The sequence below is a fragment of the Leptomonas pyrrhocoris genome (assembly GCF_001293395.1).
Source record: "Leptomonas pyrrhocoris isolate H10 chromosome Unknown, whole genome shotgun sequence".
In the NCBI taxonomy this organism is placed as follows: domain Eukaryota; phylum Euglenozoa; class Kinetoplastea; order Trypanosomatida; family Trypanosomatidae; genus Leptomonas; species Leptomonas pyrrhocoris.
The window spans coordinates 2,171,558-2,190,984 of record NW_015438357.1 but is presented as its reverse complement, the minus strand read 5'-3'; the positions used below and the strand labels follow the sequence as shown (position 1 = coordinate 2,190,984).

At 52.8% G+C, this 19,427-nt stretch overlaps 8 protein-coding genes across 15 annotated transcripts; all 8 read right to left on the bottom strand.

Moving 5' to 3' along the window:
- Window positions 1-658: 658 nt before the first annotated feature.
- On the bottom strand, window positions 659-5,321 carry ABB37_00720 (putative mitochondrial AMP deaminase; the record flags this gene model as incomplete). 2 transcript variants are annotated; one of them, XM_015797027.1, is made up of 1 exon in its annotated part: window positions 659-5,321. In XM_015797027.1, exon 1 carries the CDS (start codon window positions 5,069-5,071, stop codon window positions 659-661), a length of 4,413 nt encoding a protein of 1,470 aa, XP_015665035.1. In that variant the 5' UTR covers window positions 5,072-5,321. The 2 variants fall into 2 exon arrangements, with proteins under 2 accessions (XP_015665035.1, XP_015665036.1); XM_015797028.1 differs by having other exon boundaries at window positions 659-5,308.
- Window positions 5,322-6,325: 1,004 nt separating this feature from the next.
- ABB37_00719 (hypothetical protein) lies at window positions 6,326-7,145 on the bottom strand (the record flags this gene model as incomplete). The annotated part of the gene is made up of 1 exon (XM_015797026.1): window positions 6,326-7,145. Exon 1 carries the CDS (start codon window positions 6,992-6,994, stop codon window positions 6,326-6,328), a length of 669 nt encoding a protein of 222 aa, XP_015665034.1. The 5' UTR covers window positions 6,995-7,145.
- Window positions 7,146-7,703: 558 nt separating this feature from the next.
- Window positions 7,704-8,826, bottom strand: ABB37_00718 (hypothetical protein; the record flags this gene model as incomplete). Its single annotated transcript, XM_015797025.1, has 1 exon — window positions 7,704-8,826. The coding sequence occupies exon 1, from the start codon at window positions 8,682-8,684 to the stop codon at window positions 7,704-7,706; it is 981 nt and encodes a 326-aa protein (XP_015665033.1). The 5' UTR covers window positions 8,685-8,826.
- A 656-nt stretch (window positions 8,827-9,482) lies between these two features.
- Window positions 9,483-10,713, bottom strand: ABB37_00717 (putative peptidyl-prolyl cis-trans isomerase (cyclophilin- 40); the record flags this gene model as incomplete). 3 transcript variants are annotated; one of them, XM_015797022.1, is made up of 1 exon in its annotated part: window positions 9,483-10,713. In XM_015797022.1, the coding sequence occupies exon 1, from the start codon at window positions 10,545-10,547 to the stop codon at window positions 9,483-9,485; it is 1,065 nt and encodes a 354-aa protein (XP_015665030.1). In that variant the 5' UTR covers window positions 10,548-10,713. The 3 variants fall into 3 exon arrangements, with proteins under 3 accessions (XP_015665030.1, XP_015665031.1, XP_015665032.1); XM_015797023.1 differs by having other exon boundaries at window positions 9,483-10,698; XM_015797024.1 differs by having other exon boundaries at window positions 9,483-10,682.
- A 405-nt stretch (window positions 10,714-11,118) lies between these two features.
- On the bottom strand, window positions 11,119-12,598 carry ABB37_00716 (putative mitochondrial hypothetical protein). The gene has a single exon (XM_015797021.1). The coding sequence runs from the start codon at window positions 12,480-12,482 to the stop codon at window positions 12,036-12,038; it is 447 nt and encodes a 148-aa protein (XP_015665029.1). The 5' UTR covers window positions 12,483-12,598; the 3' UTR covers window positions 11,119-12,035.
- Window positions 12,599-13,047: 449 nt separating this feature from the next.
- ABB37_00715 (hypothetical protein) lies at window positions 13,048-13,849 on the bottom strand (the record flags this gene model as incomplete). 2 transcript variants are annotated; one of them, XM_015797019.1, is made up of 1 exon in its annotated part: window positions 13,048-13,849. In XM_015797019.1, exon 1 carries the CDS (start codon window positions 13,675-13,677, stop codon window positions 13,048-13,050), a length of 630 nt encoding a protein of 209 aa, XP_015665027.1. In that variant the 5' UTR covers window positions 13,678-13,849. The 2 variants fall into 2 exon arrangements, with proteins under 2 accessions (XP_015665027.1, XP_015665028.1); XM_015797020.1 differs by having other exon boundaries at window positions 13,048-13,696.
- A 1,418-nt stretch (window positions 13,850-15,267) lies between these two features.
- On the bottom strand, window positions 15,268-15,884 carry ABB37_00714 (putative mitochondrial Glycine cleavage system H protein; the record flags this gene model as incomplete). Of its 3 annotated transcripts, none has more annotated exons than XM_015797016.1 (1): window positions 15,268-15,884. In XM_015797016.1, exon 1 carries the CDS (start codon window positions 15,682-15,684, stop codon window positions 15,268-15,270), a length of 417 nt encoding a protein of 138 aa, XP_015665024.1. In that variant the 5' UTR covers window positions 15,685-15,884. The 3 variants fall into 3 exon arrangements, with proteins under 3 accessions (XP_015665024.1, XP_015665025.1, XP_015665026.1); XM_015797017.1 differs by having other exon boundaries at window positions 15,268-15,878; XM_015797018.1 differs by having other exon boundaries at window positions 15,268-15,850.
- Window positions 15,885-16,581: 697 nt separating this feature from the next.
- ABB37_00713 (putative mitochondrial hypothetical protein) lies at window positions 16,582-18,981 on the bottom strand (the record flags this gene model as incomplete). Of its 2 annotated transcripts, none has more annotated exons than XM_015797014.1 (1): window positions 16,582-18,981. In XM_015797014.1, the coding sequence occupies exon 1, from the start codon at window positions 18,784-18,786 to the stop codon at window positions 16,582-16,584; it is 2,205 nt and encodes a 734-aa protein (XP_015665022.1). In that variant the 5' UTR covers window positions 18,787-18,981. The 2 variants fall into 2 exon arrangements, with proteins under 2 accessions (XP_015665022.1, XP_015665023.1); XM_015797015.1 differs by having other exon boundaries at window positions 16,582-18,968.
- Window positions 18,982-19,427: the final 446 nt, after the last annotated feature.

Sequence of the window (19,427 nt, the reverse complement as noted above, 5' to 3'; positions counted from 1 at the left end):
TAGTATATATATATATATATATATATATATATATATATATGTGTGTGTGTGGGTGTGTGTATCGAGACGAAGAAAGTGGGAGATGTTAAGGGAGGTGAAAAAGAGAGCGTGAAGGGAGCCAGTTTGAGTAGACAAGACCGTAAAGCGAGGTGAACTGTGGGTGGGCCGGAAAGAACCAAAAAGGAGCGCGCTTGTCGTTGAAGCACAACAAGAAAAATGCTCACCACTAGGCCGAGGAGCCGAAGCATTGGAATCACGAAGCAAACACCGCATCTTGCTCGAAAACTGGCTCGCCGTCAGTTCTGTGCCGCGAGACGTAAACACGAGAACAAGCTGCCCCATCGTGAGTTCTACGCAGTAGTGAAGGTGAGTACAAGTCAAGGTGTCAGGTTGCACATTGTCAGAGGCCGTAGTGTACATAAAGCCTGGTCTCGACGACAAAGAAGCGGCACAGCAGCGGGCTCGTCACGCACCGACGAAGCACATGAATCCTCACAGTAAAAAAAGAAGAGTAATTATAAAGAAGATGACGAACAGTAAACATGTTCCAAAATTGTACATCGTCTGTCGTGGCAACAAGCGAAAAAAAAAGGGAATCACAAAGAGGAAAGTGGCGGTTTCCGGAAAAATGAGAGGCGCGCTTGTCGCCTTACCTAGCTCAGTACGTCGCGGGCGGAGGTCGCGGGAAATACCCGGTGCCGTCGTTCGACGCACGACCCGGCAGCGGAGGTAGCGGGCGTCCACGTGTCCCGCTCACGCTCGCCTGCGTGACGGAGCGCATCAGATCCGTCGGCATCGGCTTCCACCGCAGAAGCCGCTTCAACGTCTCACTCTGCTGTGTCGGGCACTGCACGCTGTCAACGCTGGAGCGCACTGACTGCCTGCCGCGGCCGTCGCCGTGCGCCTTATCCCGAACGTAGAGCGGCCCTTTTGACGCCGTGCGAGCTCTCTCCTCCACCGCAGCCGCCTCCTCCGCCTCTTGCCGCTGCAGTCCGATTTCGGTGATATTCTCCAGCAGGGAGCGCTGCTGCCGGCGCAGCTGATCGATCTGCGTGCGAGCGAGCAGGATCTGCGACTTGTTCTCTTCCATCTCGCGCAGCATCACCTCCATCACCTGGTCATGCGTGGAGAGCAGGATGTGCTCGCGGCGCACATCTACGATTTCCACGTCGATGGCCCGCTCCTCGGCAGCAGTCATCATAAACCGCGACACGGGCCGCCCGCAGCACAGCTCCAGCTGCTGCATCTCGGTGTGGTACGTCTCGAAGCGGAAGGCAACGCGGATGTCAGACAGGTGGGTGCGCAGAGGATCGTTGCCCAGCGAAGACGACAGAAACCAGCGGTCACCGATGGCGCTGCGCTTGAAAGCGTTGTCGAAGCCGCACTGCAGCACGGAATTGCGGGCGATTTCGCAGAGGTCATTGGCGCTTAAACCCCACACTCGCGCCGCGATGCTGTACTCCTCGATGAGCGGCTCCTGCGTCTGGTGGAACATCATCGGGTCGTCCGTGCTCAGCGAGACGTTGAGACCGCGGCGGAAAAAGTCAGGGAAAGGGTTGTTCAAGAAGTACAAGAACAGCGCGTTGTTGCTCAGGGGGGAGACGTGGAGGCCGATCTGGGTGAGGTAATAGAGGTACTGCATCGGCGGGTCGTTGCGGAGGTTGATGCCGTGGCAGATGCTGTTGGCGCACAGGAAGGCGCCGTAGAGGTGCTCCTCGGACCCCGACTCACCGCAGTGTGGACGCAGGGCGAAGGTGGAAAAGCCACGCGAGGCACGGAACTCGTTCAGTGTGCGGATGTTCGCGTAGAGATAGTAGAGGTAGTAATTGTAGGGCGGGTTCTCCACTGAGGTCCACGCCCACGGCGACACTGTGGTGAAGGGCAAGTCGATCGTGGCCTCGTTGTCGACGGAGTCGAAGCCGCTCACGTGGTTCAGAAAATTGTGCAGGGTCGGGTGCTCGCTGGGGTGCAGCGAGGCCTCCCAGAGCGGCTGAAAAATGTTCTGCAGGTACTGCCCAAAGCTACCGATGACGTTCTGCGCCCGAAACACTTTGTAGACACGCGGCACTTGGATGATCCACTTGTTGTGCTTGTTCGCCATGCCGTGGGTGGCAAACCAATTCGCCAGCTTGTCCCACTCCTTGATGTTGATGCCGTAGACTGAAACGCGGTTCTCGGCGTAGGTGTAGCGATCGCGCGAGTACTGCTCGAAGACGTCGTGGATCAGTTCCGCGAAGTAGCGGCCGTTCATGAAGTTGTCCGTCTTGAGCATCAGCGAGCGCAGGTCGCCGTTCTCCATCGGGTTGTACTTGTTATTGAAGTTGTCGAAGCGCTCAAAGAGGGTGTGATCGGCCTGCACGTTGAGCTGGTCCACGGTGAGGTTCGGCGTAATGCCGGCCTTCGAGAAGAGCTGCCCCAAGGTGATGATCTCGTCGCCCTTCTTCATCGCGATGTCGTCGCCGCTCTCCTTTAGCTTGGCGAGCACAAACTGAAGGATTTTCTTTGGGGTCATGCCCGCTGCCATGTGGATGTGCGTGTCCACCTTAGTAGCCTGGTAGAAGTCTCGGTTCGACGACAGCCGGTCCTCCGTCGTGCCGGCTTCGTTTTCGTGGTTGAGGGCGAGGTGGAGGCGAAACTTGTGGTCGAGGTTCTCGAGCCGCTTGTGCGCGTACTCCTTCACCTCCGGGCCACTGCATATCGCACGCAGCTCGCGCAGGTGCTGATGAAAGTCGTCAAGCGTCGGCAGCGAGCGCGGCCAGGCGTGCACGGCGCTCTTCGGGTACGCGATAAAAACGGCGTCGCTCGCTGCGTAGGTCCACTCGTCCTCGTTGAAGGTCGCCGTGCGGCGCTGGAAGTCCGTCTCGACACCGTGCCGCTGCGTCGACTCCCACGGCGGTGGCGGACGCCAGATGTACTGGTGGCGCAGGTCGAGCGCTCGCGCCACCCGCGGTGCCGCCATCGCCGCCTTCAGATCGCTGTGAGGGCCCTTCAGCACCGTGCGTGGGAAGCGTACCCGCGTGTCCATCACGGTGTCGTACTCAACCTCCTGTACGCTGCTCAGGTAGTGCCAGCGACTGAGGCCGGCGCCGACCTCGTGGACGGGTTTGAGGTGCAGGTCGCGCATCATGTTGCGCTCCAGCTGCCACGCCTCCTCACGGAAGGTCAGTCGCGCGTTTGTGACGTGGCTGCGCTCGAAGTTGTTCCCCTCCACGCCCAGTTGGTAGCCGTCGCCGAGCCACTGCCGCTTCACGTCACTAGAGAAGGATGACATGAGGACGCTGTTGTGCGCCATCTCGGTCACGTCGAGCGAGCTCAGGCGAAAGATTTTCTGCGCCGTCGCGTACTCCTCGACGAGCGCGCGGGGGTTGTGGTGGTACCGCAGCGGCGACTCGGTCGAGATCGCGATGTGCAGACACCGGTGCAGGAAGTTCGGAAGGGGATGACTCTTGTAACTCACGGTGCCCTCCATGTGGTCGCAGAGGGGGGATACGGTCAGCCCGACGCGGTGGAGGCCGCACAGGTACTGCAGCACCGGGTAGTCGGTCACCTTCGTCGCGCGGGTGATGACGTCGGCGAGCATGTAGCCACCGATTAAGTCGTCCATCCCGGTGGGCTTGTTGCCCGTACAGCGCAGCTGCAGCGCGTCCTGGCCCTTGCGTCGCCGCAAACTGTTCAGTACGCTGAGATTCGCGTAGAGGTAATAGAGGTAGTACAGCTCCGACTGCTTTGCGGAGACGGGGACTTCGCCCGGCGGCGGTGCGGCCTCGTTGAAGTCGTTCTCGACATCGTCGCGCCCGCATTGCAGCTGTACCCCACCGACCTGGTCGATCAGCCACGCCACGTTGGCGTTCTCCGGGACGTCAGGGGCCAGCGTCGCCTTAAACAGCGGCAGAAAGACGTTGTCGAGTTGATCCTGCACCGTCTCGCAGTTGCTCAACACCTCAAAAGAGGGCGTGGCGGTGAAGGAGACGTTCAAGATGTAGCGCACCCGCGAGTGCGGCCCCTCCACGCGGCGCCGGAGAAACTCCGCCAGCTCGCTCACCTCGTGCGAGTGCACGCCGAAGAGCGGCAGAGTGTACTCGGCGCCCTGCGGTGTTTGCGACGGCTGCTCCACCCGTGCCACAACGCGGCGCAGCACACGCCCCGACAGGGAGCCGCGCAGGTCCGTAAACGTAAAGTGCAGCTCTGCGCCGAGGGCGGCCATCGTCCCGTAGTTAGACGAGCCAATTTGGCCGCTGGGCAGCATATCCTCGCCGCGCTGCCAGCACAGCCCAGCCACCGTGAGGTCATCCGCGTTGACCACGCCGTGTGTGTCAAGCAGCTCGTGCAAGGTCATGTTCGACCCGTCGCGCAGCCGAATTGGCGCCTCGGGCGTACGGCGGTAGACCTCCTTCACCGCGTCCAGCAGCTGCTGCGCGTCCATGGACTCGGCAAACACGACAGCGTTGTCCACCTTCGTGGCGGTGGAGAAGACACCGCCACCTTTGTGGTAGTTCGGCTGTTCCTCCATCTCCGCATTGAGGAGGAAAAACATCCGAGAGCGCTCCTGCATAATGCCGAGGCGGTGATGGCAGGACTTGATGCAGCCGCCGTTGCCGACGGTCAGCCGCACGCGCTGCACATCCAGCGCGTACTCCGTCCAAGACGGAATGGACAGATACAACGACACGTCGTGCTCGGAGACATGGTACATTCCGTTCTCCTGGGAGATGGTAACCCGACTCGGAATCGGGGAGCTCAGGTACGGGTTCACGCGGTCACGTCCACCGAGACGTGCTTCGAAGGGCTGGTAGAGAGATCGGACGCGCAGCGCAGCCTCGATGCGGTCATGCACGCGGTGCATCTCCACCCCGCCATCGTCGCCGTCGATGACGACCTGGAAGAGCTCCGACGCGTCGCGAGGGTGCGTGTCACGGAAGCAGTCGCTGTCGTTCGTGTGACTGTGCCGTGAGGCCGCCGCGTCAGAGAAAGGCACCGTGCCGGTGGACGAAGATCGCGTGAGGAACGGTGCGAGCTTCACGCCGTGCCGCGGCCCGTCGTCACCCGTGGAAGAGGTGAAGCTGCTGTGCATGGTGTTGGTCTTGTGTTTTTCTGTTTCCGCGAGGTACTACCAGATATTTTGAATGAAAGGAGAAAATTTGTTGAAGATGACGAAGTGCGTGGGTGTGAGTTTGGATGTGTTGCTCTTGTGCACAATCACCTCCACCTAAATAACAAAGAGGTGTGTAGCACGTGGTTGAATAGGTTCCGCTAACTGTTAGCAGCATCAACAACCGTGAAAGAGAAGAAGTGCTCGCAAACGTAGACTGGGAGTATTCGCTCCACGAATAACGAACCATGAAATTGAAGAGGTCCCGAGCACAAATGGGAAATGTATGGATTAGTAGAGAAAGTAGACGGAAAGATCAGTCATCGTCACTTAAGACTTCTCCGCGGCTTTCACCTGGACAACGAGTGTACGACGCACCTTCGAGAGAGCCTCCTGCTCGAGAGAAGTCTCAAGAAAAATCCCGTTCGCTGCGTGGTACGTCGCAAAACCAGAAATTAATGGACTGTGCAAGCACCGTTGAGGTCGTGCAGCGCACCATTCATTCCAGAGAGAGAGAAAAACAGGACCAGCTAACTTGATCATCATTACGTTCACTTAGAACGGGCGACTGGTGCGTTTTCGTCAGAAAACAAAAGCAGTAGTCTGCAAAGAAAGCAACATTAATAATAACATTAAACGAAGCAAAAGGTAAGCAACAACGAAGTAGACGATTTCAGAGATCGGTACCTTTCTTCTCTCTTCTTCCTCATCTTCAGATGACAATAAAACACTGTGACGAAGAGGTCTCGCTTTTACGCCGCCACGAAAGCACTATCGAGGGCATAGGTGATGAAGACAAAGAAGAAAAAAAAGAAACACCTCCGCAGACGATAACGCGACCGCCATCAAGCAAACCCGTACGTTGATAACGCTGCCCTGTCATTGATGTGAGTATACAAAACCAGCGACTTGACGCACAGGCTGCACAAAGCAGAAAAGCCAACCACCAAAGACAAGACGTCAAGTACGTACCAAGAGCGCACGCGAAAAAAAAACCGTTATTCAAAAAAAAAAGGCCATTCGAGCATAAAAACAAAGAGAACACGTTGACTCGACTAAACATAGCTGTTCCATAACAACATAAAAGAAAAGGCAGCACTGCATTTGAAAAAAAAAAACAAAGCAACAGTTCGATAAGAAGCGCGCCAACACAGTCGGCGTTTCTCTTTTTCCCCTTATCTTTCAATGCCACACTCACGCTGATTTCTACTGCTTTGAACGTGTTTTTTCTCTTTTTTATACGATAGATTGGGCATAGATGTTTGAGGCCTTCTTCAAAAGCGATGCCGACACAGACCAGTAACGGACAAACATGTAGCCCATCAGCGCTCCGTGGCAGCACCACAGGATGGCGCAAACAAGGATCATAATAAAGCTCGGCATATTGTGGGTCCGGGAAAGTGCATAAATGAAGCCCATCCCGCCAAAGTTGGTGACACCCACGGCCATCCACGCGTCGAAGCAGAAGGCTAAAAAGAGACCGAACAGCGCCACCACCTGCCGCGGGCGCGACAAATACACCGTCGCGCAGTAGACGTTGTAGTACCACAACATCCACGCCCCGGGAAAGCCGAGCAGGTACAAAAACGACAGACCAAACCCTAGCGCACTGCCGCCAAAGACGAAGGCGACAATTGCACACACGATGTTGTAAAGGATGAGAAACATCAAAAATACGTAGCAGCCGGCGAGGATGTACATGAAGCGCTGCTGCGGAATCGGCACTTGCTCGCGGATGTTGTGGTAGATCATCGGCTTCACGCAGCAACATTCCGGTGGGAAGTTCGGGTCCGGCTCGACGGCGTGCGCTACATTTGACCTGCGACTGTTTATCGCCTTGAGCCGGGCTGCGTTCTGTTGCTCCTTGGCGACCACCATATCCTCCGTGACGATCGAGGAGTTCATGTTTGAAGACAAGCGAAGGGAGACACAAGAGAAGAAAATACTAAATGGAAAAAAAAAGCGGTGGCTCGGAATGATATTGTTGTTTTTGGTTGGACAGATGTGTTGTGTGGAGCCGAGTCAAACTGGTGAAAAGAAAAGGGCGTGTAGCTCTGCGAAGGTGAGAAGAAAAAACAGCAAAAGTGAAAGCGAAAAAGGGAGAGGAGCAGCAAACACCACAAGATGGAAAAGGCCACTCAGAACGCTGCCTGTCCACCGTTGTCTTTTCCACCTAAAGTGGAAGTATCGGCGGATGCCCCACCTATGTTTTTGTCAGCTTGCCGCAAACAGTATTGCGACTACGTCGTCAATGGTTAACTATGCGCACAAGCAAGTGACCATCGTAGTGCCCTTGAAGGTGGTACTGAAGAGTAACGACAATAGACAGGTACACGTGCCGATAAATCATTCGTTCACTTTTTGTGTTTGACAAGCGTAGCCGACACGTACACACACACAAACACACACCGTTTTATTTTTGTTCGTTCCTCATTCGATGCAGTTTTGAAGGAGAGCGGGCAGCAGATTACAGAACAGCTGGTGAAGACGAAAGCGACGCATTTTTTTTTTAAAGCAGAGGATAGAAAAAAACAAAAGAGTTCGATGCGATAGACGGAAGAAACAAAGTTGCGGACACAAGAAATGGTACGAGAGCTCTTCTTTTTTAGACTCGCTAGTTCAGCTCCTCGCTCACCGCACGAAGCGATTCACCCAGGGCGATCATCATCGTGGAGACACCACGAAGTACGCAGCGGCCTGCATCCAGAACCGTTTTACCAACGCACAAAATCAGTGGTGCGGACGCCGCAGTAGGTGCGGCGGTCGCGGTGGCGCTGCCGTGTGAAGTCAGGCGAACCGGAAAGCAGCCGACGACAAGGGTGTGCCACCACAGCACAGGCGTGAGACCACCGAAGGAGACGACCATGAGGGGAAACAGCAGCCAAAACGCTGAAGCGGGGGTGTGACGAGGGGCCATGCTGACGCAGGCGCAGAGTACCACCGCTACCAGCGTACGCACCACGGCGATAGCGCACCGCTGAACGACGGAGGCGACACTCAGCAGCGGTACGCCGCTTCTTGTAAAAGGCAGGCCACTCCCTTCCACCGCTAACCAAAGGTACAAAACAGTTAAAAAGAACGTCGTTAGGGGAGGCGACGACCAGTCGCACAGCCCTGTGAGCCGTGCGTTCATCTCGTACAACACGTTTGTGTACGGCGCATTGGGCTCGAAGCTGTAGTTGTCGGGCTTGCCGAAGGATGACGAGGGTACCGTGCGCAGATTTTCGGGTGCGTGGTGCGCCGTGTCATCGTTCTTCGACCGGGCAGCCACAGCCGTTTCCAGTGCGACGTGATGCCTCGTTGGGGAAGAGGAAGGCGAAAGCGGCAGCTGTTGTCCAGCTGCCGTTGAAAGAAAACGCGTCGCGGTGGACCGCACCCTCTGCGTGTCCCTCGCTGTCCGTGAGAACGAGGCCGGCAAGCTGAGTGGTGTCACGCTCGACGCAAGGACGGACCACGACTGTGCGTTTCCCACGAAGACCGTCGCGAACTCCTGCGCGGCATCCACTGCCTCGACAACGCCAATCACAGTGGACGGCTGATTCTCGCTTTTGTTGGCGAAGTTCACCTTCACGACATCACCGAGCTTCATGGGCATGAGATGCGGCTTTGCGACTTATCGTTGCTGTTTATACGCGTGCAAACGAACGACTATAAATACGTCAACTGCGACACCACACAGAAATTCAAAACGCACCAAGAACGAATAGAAAACAATACATATATAAAAGAAAGTCGCTGTGTAAGAGAGAGGAGATAAAGAAAGAAAAGTGTGAAAGTGGTCTGAACGTGCGTTTCACCCCCTGCTGTTGCTGTAAAGATAGGCATAGTTGGAATGGCAAAGCTCGCATCGTCGAAGAGGCTTTCAGATTTGCATCACCTTCGGCTCATTTCTGTTGATACATCACACAGAAAATGTTTTCCTTAAAGCCGACACCTGCTAGTATTTATTTGACATTTCTGTGGTTCCTTCGTCGCTGCTGCGATTCAGAAGTAGCGCCTGTGGTCTGTCGATCTATTCATCGAGACGAACATGCCGTTTCCGTGAACGCGTCTCACTCACCCGTTACCCCTGCGGTGAGTGCCGGACAATGGAGAAAGCGGCAGAACGCAGTGTGAATAAAACGTTAATAAATAGACAAATAAACGAATTTAAAAGAAATAAATGAATTTTTTTTTTTAAAGGCTTTGACGACGTGCTCGGAGCACGCGCATTCAACTTCTGCGCCTGTTCATTCGAAACGCGCACTAGCTATCGAAGACGGCAGCACAAGTAGTGTACACAGGAGGAAGAGCTGCATGCTCTTCTCCCACGGAAGAAAGAGGAGATGAAGAAGCGGGACAACAGTCGTAGAGGAAAAGCATCCACCGCCTGCTGGGCCCACAACTCAGCAGTCTACGAGAACATCTTCTTGAAGTTCGCCGCAAGCTTCGCCTTCTGCGCCTTCACCTTCCCCTTCGCCTCATTCAACTTGGCCGTGATCTCCGCATTATCCGGCTCCATCTGGTGGGCCTGGGTGAGATCCTCCACGGCGCCATCCGCATCACTGCCGTTCAGCGCCGCCATGCCGCGGCGGAACAGGGCCTTCGCGTTCTTGGGGTCTAAATTCAGCACGAGCGAGGCGGCGTGGCGCGCGTCGGCCCACCGCTCCAGCTTGATGGCGCACATGGCCGTGTTGTTGTAGCACGCAATGAGCTTTTCCTTCACCTCGGGGTGCGCCTCCTGGTTCTCCACCTGCACAAGGAAACGCACCGCCTTCTGGTACTTGTCGGTGGCAAGCGCGTAGGCGGCGTTCTTGAAGTACGTGTTGCCGATCTGGCGAATCGCCTCGCCGGCCTCGATGCGCTGCGCATCGTCCATGGCCGGCACCACGTCTTCGGGGTAGTCGGGGTAGGTGTCACCGTCCGCCGCCGGCACCACCTCGGGCAGTGCGTCCAGCTCGCCGCAGTCCGCAATGAGGCAGTCCTCCACTGGTTTGTCGTTAGCCCCGGTCGCGGTCTGCTCGACGGCGCGGACGGCGTTCATGCCACGCACCACACGGCCGAAGACGACGTGACGCCCCGTGAGGTGCGGGGCAGGCGCCGTCGTGATGAAGAACTGCGATCCATTCGTGTTGGCGCCCGCGTTGGCCATCGCGAGCAGCCCGCTCTTATCGCACGGCACCTCAAAGTTTTCGTCCTCGAACTTTTCGCCGTAGATAGAGACGCCGCCGGTGCCGTTGTGGTTCGTGAAGTCGCCGCCCTGAATCATGAAACCCGCAATGACGCGGTGGAAGCTGGAGCCTTTGTACGTCATCGGCACCTCGGTGCCCTCGACGGTCTTGCCTCCGTTGCCAAGACAAAGCTGGCGGAAGTTCTCGCAGGTCTTTGGCGTCACATCGGTGAAGAGCTCCATCACGATACGCTCCTTCAGCGGCTTGCCGCCGATGGTGACATCGAAGTAACAGTACGCATTCGACATTGTGCCGCGTAGACGGGAGGGGAACAAAAAAAGAGAGCGAGAGTTAAGCGTTGGTGTACGTATATGTGTATTATCTTCGATGTTGAGGGTGTGCGATTTGTGTAAAGGTTGTTGGGTAGGCGCGAAAGAGATCCTAAAAACGCATTTTCCCGTGAGTGTTTATGCTCGGTTTGGTTTTTCAAAAGAAGGCCGAATATATTTGTATCACGACACACGCACACACAAGCGTCAGAAAGAGGAGAGGGAAGGAGGGGGAAAAAAACACGGAGGTACGGACATACAAAGCAGACGGCATGACACGCATGGTTGATTTATGAGAAAGGAGACATTTACGGTAGAAGATACGACTGTCAGCTTCTTTTTTGTTGTTCTTCCTGTTGGTGTTGTTTTTCGAACTTCGCACAAGCTTTAGCGAGGTTCACACCTCAGAGAATCGACATCAACGTGCGAGAATACAAGGTGTCATGTCGATGCAACCGAACGTCGCGAACAGCAGACCGGCAATTACTGCAAGCGAAGCCAGAAGTGCCTTTTTAACGTCTTGTCGTTATATACATATATAATGCGATTTAGCTCTACACAAAATGTCTAATATATAGGTACTTGGCTTTCAACGTGCCAACCATCACCGACCCTCCACTCTTGCTCGCTGTACACTTGATGAGCGCATTTGAATACAGGCATTGAAAAAGAAACGGCGGCTTTTCAGCGAGAAGAAAGGGAACGTAACGTCTTGATAATCCATGTAATTTCCTTCCGCACTCGACGAATATCTATGATCTTCTTTCACACATCTCTCGCAGAATGTAGACATTGACGCAGAGTGCATTCAGGAAAAAAAAGGAACAGTTGTTCTTATTACTGGATCCATGCGAGAGAAGAAGGGGAAAAAGACCTCAGTGGTGAAGCAACGGAGGCCGTCATTGTCGGCACGATGCACCGCAGACGTGATGCCGAATGCGGCAACGACCACCGCCATCTCGGTACACAAGTAAACGAAAAAGAAAAGAAGAACACCGCTCGTTGAAACCTTCTTGCGAGCAGAAGAACGAAGAGGTAACGCGTCGAGGCTGCTGCAGAAGAAAACTGAGTGAAGCAGTGACAAGAAACCCAGTTGCCAAGGGCTACCATCGGGTTCCCGTTTCAGTCCGCACATCCACATCCTTCTGTCACCTTTAGTTTGCTCTGCCACTTCCCCCACACCTCTTCACCTCGTTTTCCATCCATGTATTCAAGTTCACATCCATCCAACGGCCAATGGGAAAAAAATACACTTTCTTTCCTCTATGGAAATTTCATTTTTTTTTTCCCCCTCATCCGTTGTAGCACAAAAATATATAAAAGACATATGCAGCATAAAAGAAACGCAACCGCATGAACCGCGTGCATCTATTTGGGATATGTAAAGGCGAAAACAACTAAACAAGTACAAATACGAGTGCTCTAGAAAGGGGGGAGAGATCATACTAAAAAGAGAAAAGAAAAGAATTAAAACTTGTACGCCTTCATGGAGTAGCTGATCACAGCGGCAGTCATGGCCGCCGCCACCTCATAACCGGTCTCCGTGATGAAGAGTTGAATGGGGCGCTGGCAGGAAAAGAGGCGGCTCACGCGTGGCATGCCAAGCGCCACCGTCACCATGGCAGCTGTCTGGTACTCGGTCAGCGTTTGGAAGTGGAAAACGCTCACCAGAGCGAGCAGGATAATCGTGCGCAGCACGGAGCACAGGAAGTTTGTGGCGGACACCATGAAGCCCGAGTAGCGCTGGACCACGTGCTCAAAGCGGCGCACACCCTTATCCGCGGCGAGGTAGTAGCGGTCTATGTGGCGCACAATGCAGCCGTACCACGCCATCGCCAGCACCTGCTGCGCAACCGCGCTCGCCACCACGTAAAGTGGGTTGATGCCGTACACAATAGCCATGATTGCGCTCATTGGGGATGTGCGGGTGTGAATGTCTGCGAATGTTGACTTAACGAGTGTGGATGCACGTGATCAACAGTAGGCGTGAAGTCGTAGAAGAAAATGATTCAGTCAAAAGCGTTTTTCCTAGAGAAATTGCAGTAAAAAGAGGAGAAGTCAATGTGATGGAGCAAAGCACATCAGCGATGTCAGCAAGACGCCCAGTGGCAACCAACGCGATCGACGGAGAGTATTGAAAAGAGAAGGATACGGAAAAAAAAAAGAGAAATATAAAACGCAGTTACTTTTTCATGTCCGCTATCGCGGTGAGACTCCCGCAAAAACAATGAGACAGGTCTCAACAGCGATGTTCCGGTGGGCCGTGAAAATGCCCTTCCAATTCTTATTTGGGAGCGCAGCGATCTCCCTCGAATTGATTGAAAAAATTAAGGAGAAGTGTTCGTTTCCTTGTTGTAATTATTTTTCTTTTTTCAAAGAGGTGATCGTAAAGTAGAGCAGAAGAAATGATACGTCAAGATGACCATGGGATGTAATAGAGTTCAAGAACATATACCTGTATGTATATACGCGAATGTCATCAATTCGACTTCTCATCGGCCTGCGACAGCAACGCCTGACGCTCCTCCAGCTCTCGTTGTAGCTGTGTCAGCGTGCGACGGAGCAGCTCTGTCGAGTGCAGCTTGCGATGCCTCAGTGCGTCCAAGCGAGCGAGCAGCTGCGTTTCGCGCTCCCGCAGCGCGTCAAATCGCGCACGGGCCTCCGCCTCGCGCTGGAGAGAACGTTGCTTTGTCCACTGAAGCGCCCGCATTTTGTCCGCGTGTGCTGCGTCGTCCTCCTGCGTTGCGCGTTCCAATTCTCGCCACGCAGCATCGATGCGGCGTGTCTCCTCCTCGGCTGCTTGCTGCTGCTTGCCTGCCTCCGTGGCAGCTAGGATCTCCTGCTGCTTCTGTGCTACCTCGTCGTGACGCAGCTGGGTGTGCCGCACAGACAAGGCGCGACGGCGCTCCTCGAGCACCAGCGCGGCGGCAACGTTTTCGTTGTCCAGCTCTCTCAAGGAGGCCTCTAGCAGCATCTGCCTTTCTCGAAGTTGCTCAGCATTCCGGCGCCGCACCTGCAGCTGTGACCACCTAGCTTCTACTTCCGCTTCCCAGGACAGCAGCTGATCTGCCTCCGAAACGCGCGGGATGGAGGGCACTTTCAAGGCCATGTGCAAATCAGGTGCATCTATAGTATTTTTTCGTAAATGACATGCAGTGGCGGATATACAATGAAAAGTTTTTATTATTATTCACGAGCCGTCCGAAGCACGTTCGGTGCGCGAGAGAGGGGAAACGTCCGTGACGGAGGCGGTGTGGAAATATATATGTATTGAGGCATCTAACAACAACAAAAAAAAGAAGAGGGTTGAGTTGGTTGCGGTCAAGTAAAACTTTGCACAGCGAAAACACTTGCGCCGGTGTCGAAGATCCACCGTGCCTGCCAACAGTATCGCACACAGGCATAGCGCAAAAGGAGAAGTATTATGACTTTCCATAAAAAGATGAATACAAGTAGTACTACTTGACACCTCAGCATTCTTTCTGAAGTTTAACTCCGACAACACGAGCCGTCAATGACAGCGGTGCCCAAACACGGCACGCGCACGCGAAGACGAAAAAAAGTGCTCGCATAGCCGAATAGGAGACTAAATTCATTTCAAACCTCGCGCGGGAATTCCAATGGCGTTGAACCATCGTCGGATAATTTGCGACCGTTTTTCTTTTATATTTTCTTCATTCTGTCAGTTGGGGTGTTTATGGGTCTCCTCTGTTAGCCTTCGCCCTCTCCTCTCTCCATATTTGGGCGGCACGAGGACGTGACAGTGAAATCGCTAGCGCTATCAGAAAGGGAAAAGAAGAACAAAACAAAACAGGGTAAAGAAGTTAGGGAAAGCGCCCCGTTCAACTTGGAAACACAAGTTGAAAAAGAAAACACACACACGCACGCATTGCTGCGCTAATAAAAAGTGGAGGGCGCAAGAAGACAAAGAGGCACAAAACGCAGAAACACAAAAGAAAAAAGAGAGAGCGAAGCAGGGTGAATAGGAAAAAAAACAGCAGCATTTCACCCACGCTTGCCTTCGCACGAAAAAAAAAAAATACGATCGAGAGGCTTCTTCTGGGCGACACGAGAGTGTTCAAAGTAACACGTCGGCAAGACTGTAGAAGTAAGCAAGATGTTGCGCAAACGCTTTCACGAGTGCTACAAAAGAGCTTATAAAACTCAGCCGCACATCATGCAGAAAGAAAGGGTAAGAGAGAAAGCTTTCTTAAAAAGGTAAGGGGGATAAAAGTTGCTTGTTTTCGGTACAACAAGAAGTCCGCATGAAAACTTCTTAAGTCCACTGCTCGAGGCAGCAGAAAACAAGTACTTCCTCACATCTTCACCACATTTTACCATTTCTGAGCGCACCACCTTCAGACTCGAAGTCGAGTGGAAGAAAACGCATGTATATATTGCTCGCGAATTCCAGTTGCTCTTTGGACACTTTGCTGCCAGCCAGAAAAAGGGGAAAATCTCGAAAAGCAAATGTAATCGGATACGTGATTCGTTGCCGCTAAACTTACATAAAGAAGCAATGTGCTTTTCGCAGCACCGTCAGACCTACGCCGTCCTCATTTTCTTCGCTCTTAGTTGTGCTTCTTTTTCGCTATTTCCATCAGCCCCTTTGTGTGTTTTTTTTTTGTCTCTAACGTGAAGTCATGAAAAGCAAAAGGGAAAACAAACTCCGCAAAATGAAGGGTTTTCTTTTCCTCATCTATTCAAGGAACTTCTTGTACTCCTCGGCGTCCATAAGACCCTTGGGGATCTCCGAGCACTTGACCTTCACCAGCCAACCCTTCTCCTCAGCGGACTGGTTGATGAGACCGGGCTCATCCTTCAGCTTCTCGTTGACAGCCGAAACGGTGCCGTCCACGGGTGAGTAGACGTTGCTGGTGGCTTTCACGCTCTCCACTTCGCCTACCACATCCTTCGCGGACACCTTGTCGCCGACTTGAGGAAGAGAGACGTACACCACATCGCCCAAGTTCTCCTGGGCATAGGTCGAAATGCCGATGATGACTTCGCCGTCTGCCTGCTCAACCCACTCGTGGCTGTCGGTGTAGTGCTTCGTCGCGTAGCAGCGCAGCGACGCGACCGCAGCAACGGAGACAGAAGTGAGCGCCCTGCGCATTTTTTTTTTTTCTCGCGTGTGTGTGTCTGTGCCTGGTAGTGAAGAACTGTGAAGGAGATACGATGTATCTCTATGTAGAACAGAAGCTGTGGACAGCTGTTAAAAAAAGGGGGTCCCGAACAACAACAAAAAGAATAAATTAATATATGTAATAAATGTGATACCTAGAGAGACGAAAAATAGTTGTTTGAGCTACGTCTCGCGAGAAAACGAATGCGCCAATAAAAACACCAAAGGAAGAAAAACAAGAAGTCAACCACAGAGATAAAAGCGTTGAGGAAGAGTGTTGGGGTCAAACAAATTGGAGCGCCTTCACTGCCAGAAAGAAAAAGAAAGGAGTCACGCTTACCCTTCTCGCCACTGTTCCGCAGTGCCGTGTGAGGCAAAGACAATGACACAAGTAGCAGCACTGTGAGAAGGTTCTCAACGGTCACATAGCGCGAAGACGTTTTAGGATGGGAAGACGAAAACTAGCATTTGTGTCTGTCCATAATCACGCTATTTTTTCTTTGTCAAATGTATCAAGACGAAGCACACGGCCGTAAAATCTCCCATTCGAACCTGTTCACGCGGAAGGCATCCCCCATTTGCTCTGTACTTTGTGATTTTCACCAAAGAAAAAAACAAATGCACAAGGAATTGTAGTGTTATCTGTTATCGCATCAAAACGAAGAAAGAGTGCAAAAAAAAGAAGGATTAAAGTGCGATCAAGTAGCAGCAGCACAGCGCATATCATCGCATTTCATACAAAGCCCATAGCGACGTTCTCACACGGATGGAACAAAAACAGGTCAAAAGAAGGAAATCGGCGTTCAACCGTGATGCGTCAACTCTTCAAGAAGAACGTCGCTGACGCTTTATCTGACGAAATTGCAAACGTTGGTTGCTGTTGTTGTTTTACAGATCGCCTTCAGCGCCATCGTCACCTTCATTCGACGCAGCACCGCCTACACCGTTGTTAGAAGCGTCGTGCGACGACTCCGATTCCGGCTCTTTTGTCAGCTCGTAGACAAGCCTCTCTAGCTCTGCATGACGTGCGTCGTACTCATCAGCCGAGCAGTGATCGGAACTGCCAGGGCCGTCTTCGAGCCAGTCTTGAATCTTCGCCACTTCATCCAGGACATGGTGCACCGCCGCGTCACCGACAGCAGCGGCAAGCGTCTCATTGCCGCCAACTCCGTCGTATTTGACCCAGAAAATGTAGGTTTCCAGGTTGTTCTTTGCGGTCGCACGTACATGCTTCGCGTGCTCAGCTTTCCAAATGTCCGCCAGTTTCTTCTCACTAGCGCTCGACTCCTGCAGTGTGAGCGCATCGGGGTTCTTCCAAATCAGCGCAGCTGGCACGACCGCTGTCTTGTGGCGCATCCGGATCACGGTGTGCGTCTTATCCACCTCTTTGACCTCTCCAGTCGTCGAATCAGTCACGTTTTCTTTTGTCTTCTCCGTCACCTGTGCCGCGTAGCGGACAAGCGCTTCCGTGTGCTCGAGCTGAACCAGTCCCGTTTCATTCATAATCACCTGCATGCGAATCATGTGGCTGTTGTTGGGATGCTGTACAGTGGGAGAGAGAGCCCCCAAGTTTGTCAATGCTTTCTTCACATCGGTAACCTCAATCGTCGCGATCGGCAACTTCGCGTCGGTGCCAGCGAATAGGTCCACAGAAAAATCGTCGGTTCGATTGAAAGTTAGACTCACCGCGTCACCCAACAGCACGCCATCAGTGCCGAACAGCGGCCGGCGCGTCAACGGTTTCTTCTTGTTCAGCCGAGGATGAACCTCGAACTCTACGCTATAAGGAATCGTCTCATCAAGTTTCAGAGACTTGGCATGATAAAGAGGCGAAAGCTTCGCCGCGTAGTAGCCAGCGCCCATCGCAGCGGCTTCGTCCATGTTCATCGTTCGATCCACATCTCTGCCGAGGAATGCCGAAAGGTCCGCAATAATCTTAGGAGTGCGAGAAATTCCACCCATCATTTCAAAAGCGGTCAAATCGGACAGGGAAATATTGACTGACTTGGTCACGTTGACAGCCAAATCCTTCACACGGTCGAAAATATCGGAACATCCCGACTCAAAGGTGGCCCGCGTCATACTGGAGTGAAAATCTCTGTCCGGAACAATACCTTCTACCGTGTACGGTGTAACGCTATTCACCGAAAGTGTTTCACGCACCTTGTTGGCCGCACGCAGCAGGGAAAACTGCGATTTCAGTTGCGCAGGTGTCTTGCCACCGAGAACAGATCCGATGTTCAGTTTTTCACGTGCCTCGTTCTCAATAATGCCTGCAACGCACAGATCAAAGGCACGGCCGCCAAGAGAGCGGTCCTCTACGACGCCGAGAGTTCTCAGCGTCCCAAACGCATTTTCCAGCGGCGGCCGGCGAGGGGCTGGTGAAATTTCGTACACGCCGACCTCCGTGTGCGTTGCGCCGAGATCAAAAACAAGCAGCTTTACCGTGTTATTGCCAAAGCCCCGATGCCGCACACCGTAATAGAAAGCCGCGGCTGTTGTAGAATGCATCAGCCCAAGAACCTTGAGGCCGGAGAACCGCGCAGCATCGAGAATCGACCTCCGCTCCACAGGCGATGTGTGGAATGGAATCGTTACCACGACTCCGGTGGGGGTTACAACGTCGTCATGCTCAGCGGCGGCTTTGCAATACGATAAGATGAGTGAAAAAAGCTCTTCAGCTGTGAACGGCTCCTCAACGTTGCAAATGTTCACCGTCGCAGAACCATGATTATTGAAATTTACGTGATATTCGTACTGAAAATCTTGGAAAACAGCGTGCAGCTCGGAATCCTTGCGAATACTGACGAGTTGATTGATGGCACTCGCGGTGCACAAAGGAAAACGGGCGGCCAAACCTTTTGCCGTATCTCCGATGTAAATGTCACCGTTTCGGAAACCAATAAAGTTCTCTGTTTTTCGCATAGACAGCTCGTTTAGCACGATATCCAGCCCCTTGTCACCATGTGGACCAGAGACTTTAATATACTCGGAACCGAAATCAACACCGATCACATGAGCAGAAGACGTCGAAGACAGAATAGCAAAAACAGCCACCATAAGCGCCGCCAGCAGCAGATTTTTGCACGCCATTTCAGCTCCTTAATTACCGCCTTAGGTGTAAAGCAAATGCGAACGCCTCGTTCGGAGGAAAAACACGCACAGATAATAATAATAAACAATACGTAGACGAGCAAAATCTATATACTTAACGGCTTAGTGTGAGAGAGACAGGTTCAGCCAAACGAGATAAGAGCAGAGGTGACAACTAGCCTACAATATTTGTCTCAATGCCACAACGCAGAAACAGAGAAAGAGGGAAACAAAGAGAGAGTCGAAGATTCCAATTTTAGACAAACGCATGTGTGTAAACGGTGAAAAGCCCGTCGTTTTGCTTTGAGTGTGGGAGCGCGACGAAGAGCCTTTAGCATTAAGCTTTGCAAGGCCGCGTAAATACCAGAAGCTCAGCTTGTGCTAAGGAAAAAAGAAAAGAAAAAGGCAACATTGGAATCATGATCTGTGAATTCCAACAAGGTACCACTGTGCAATAAACAAGAACGATACATTTACGTGCAATTAAAATCGTTTTCGTTTAACGTGATTAATTTCAACAGTATAAAAAAAAGGACAAAAAAACATACATAGTGGCGATAAGCAAATTGAGCGAAACGCGGGCAATAAAAACCATAACTTTGCTTTCCAATTTCGCATTTTTGTAGAATAGCAGATCGGTC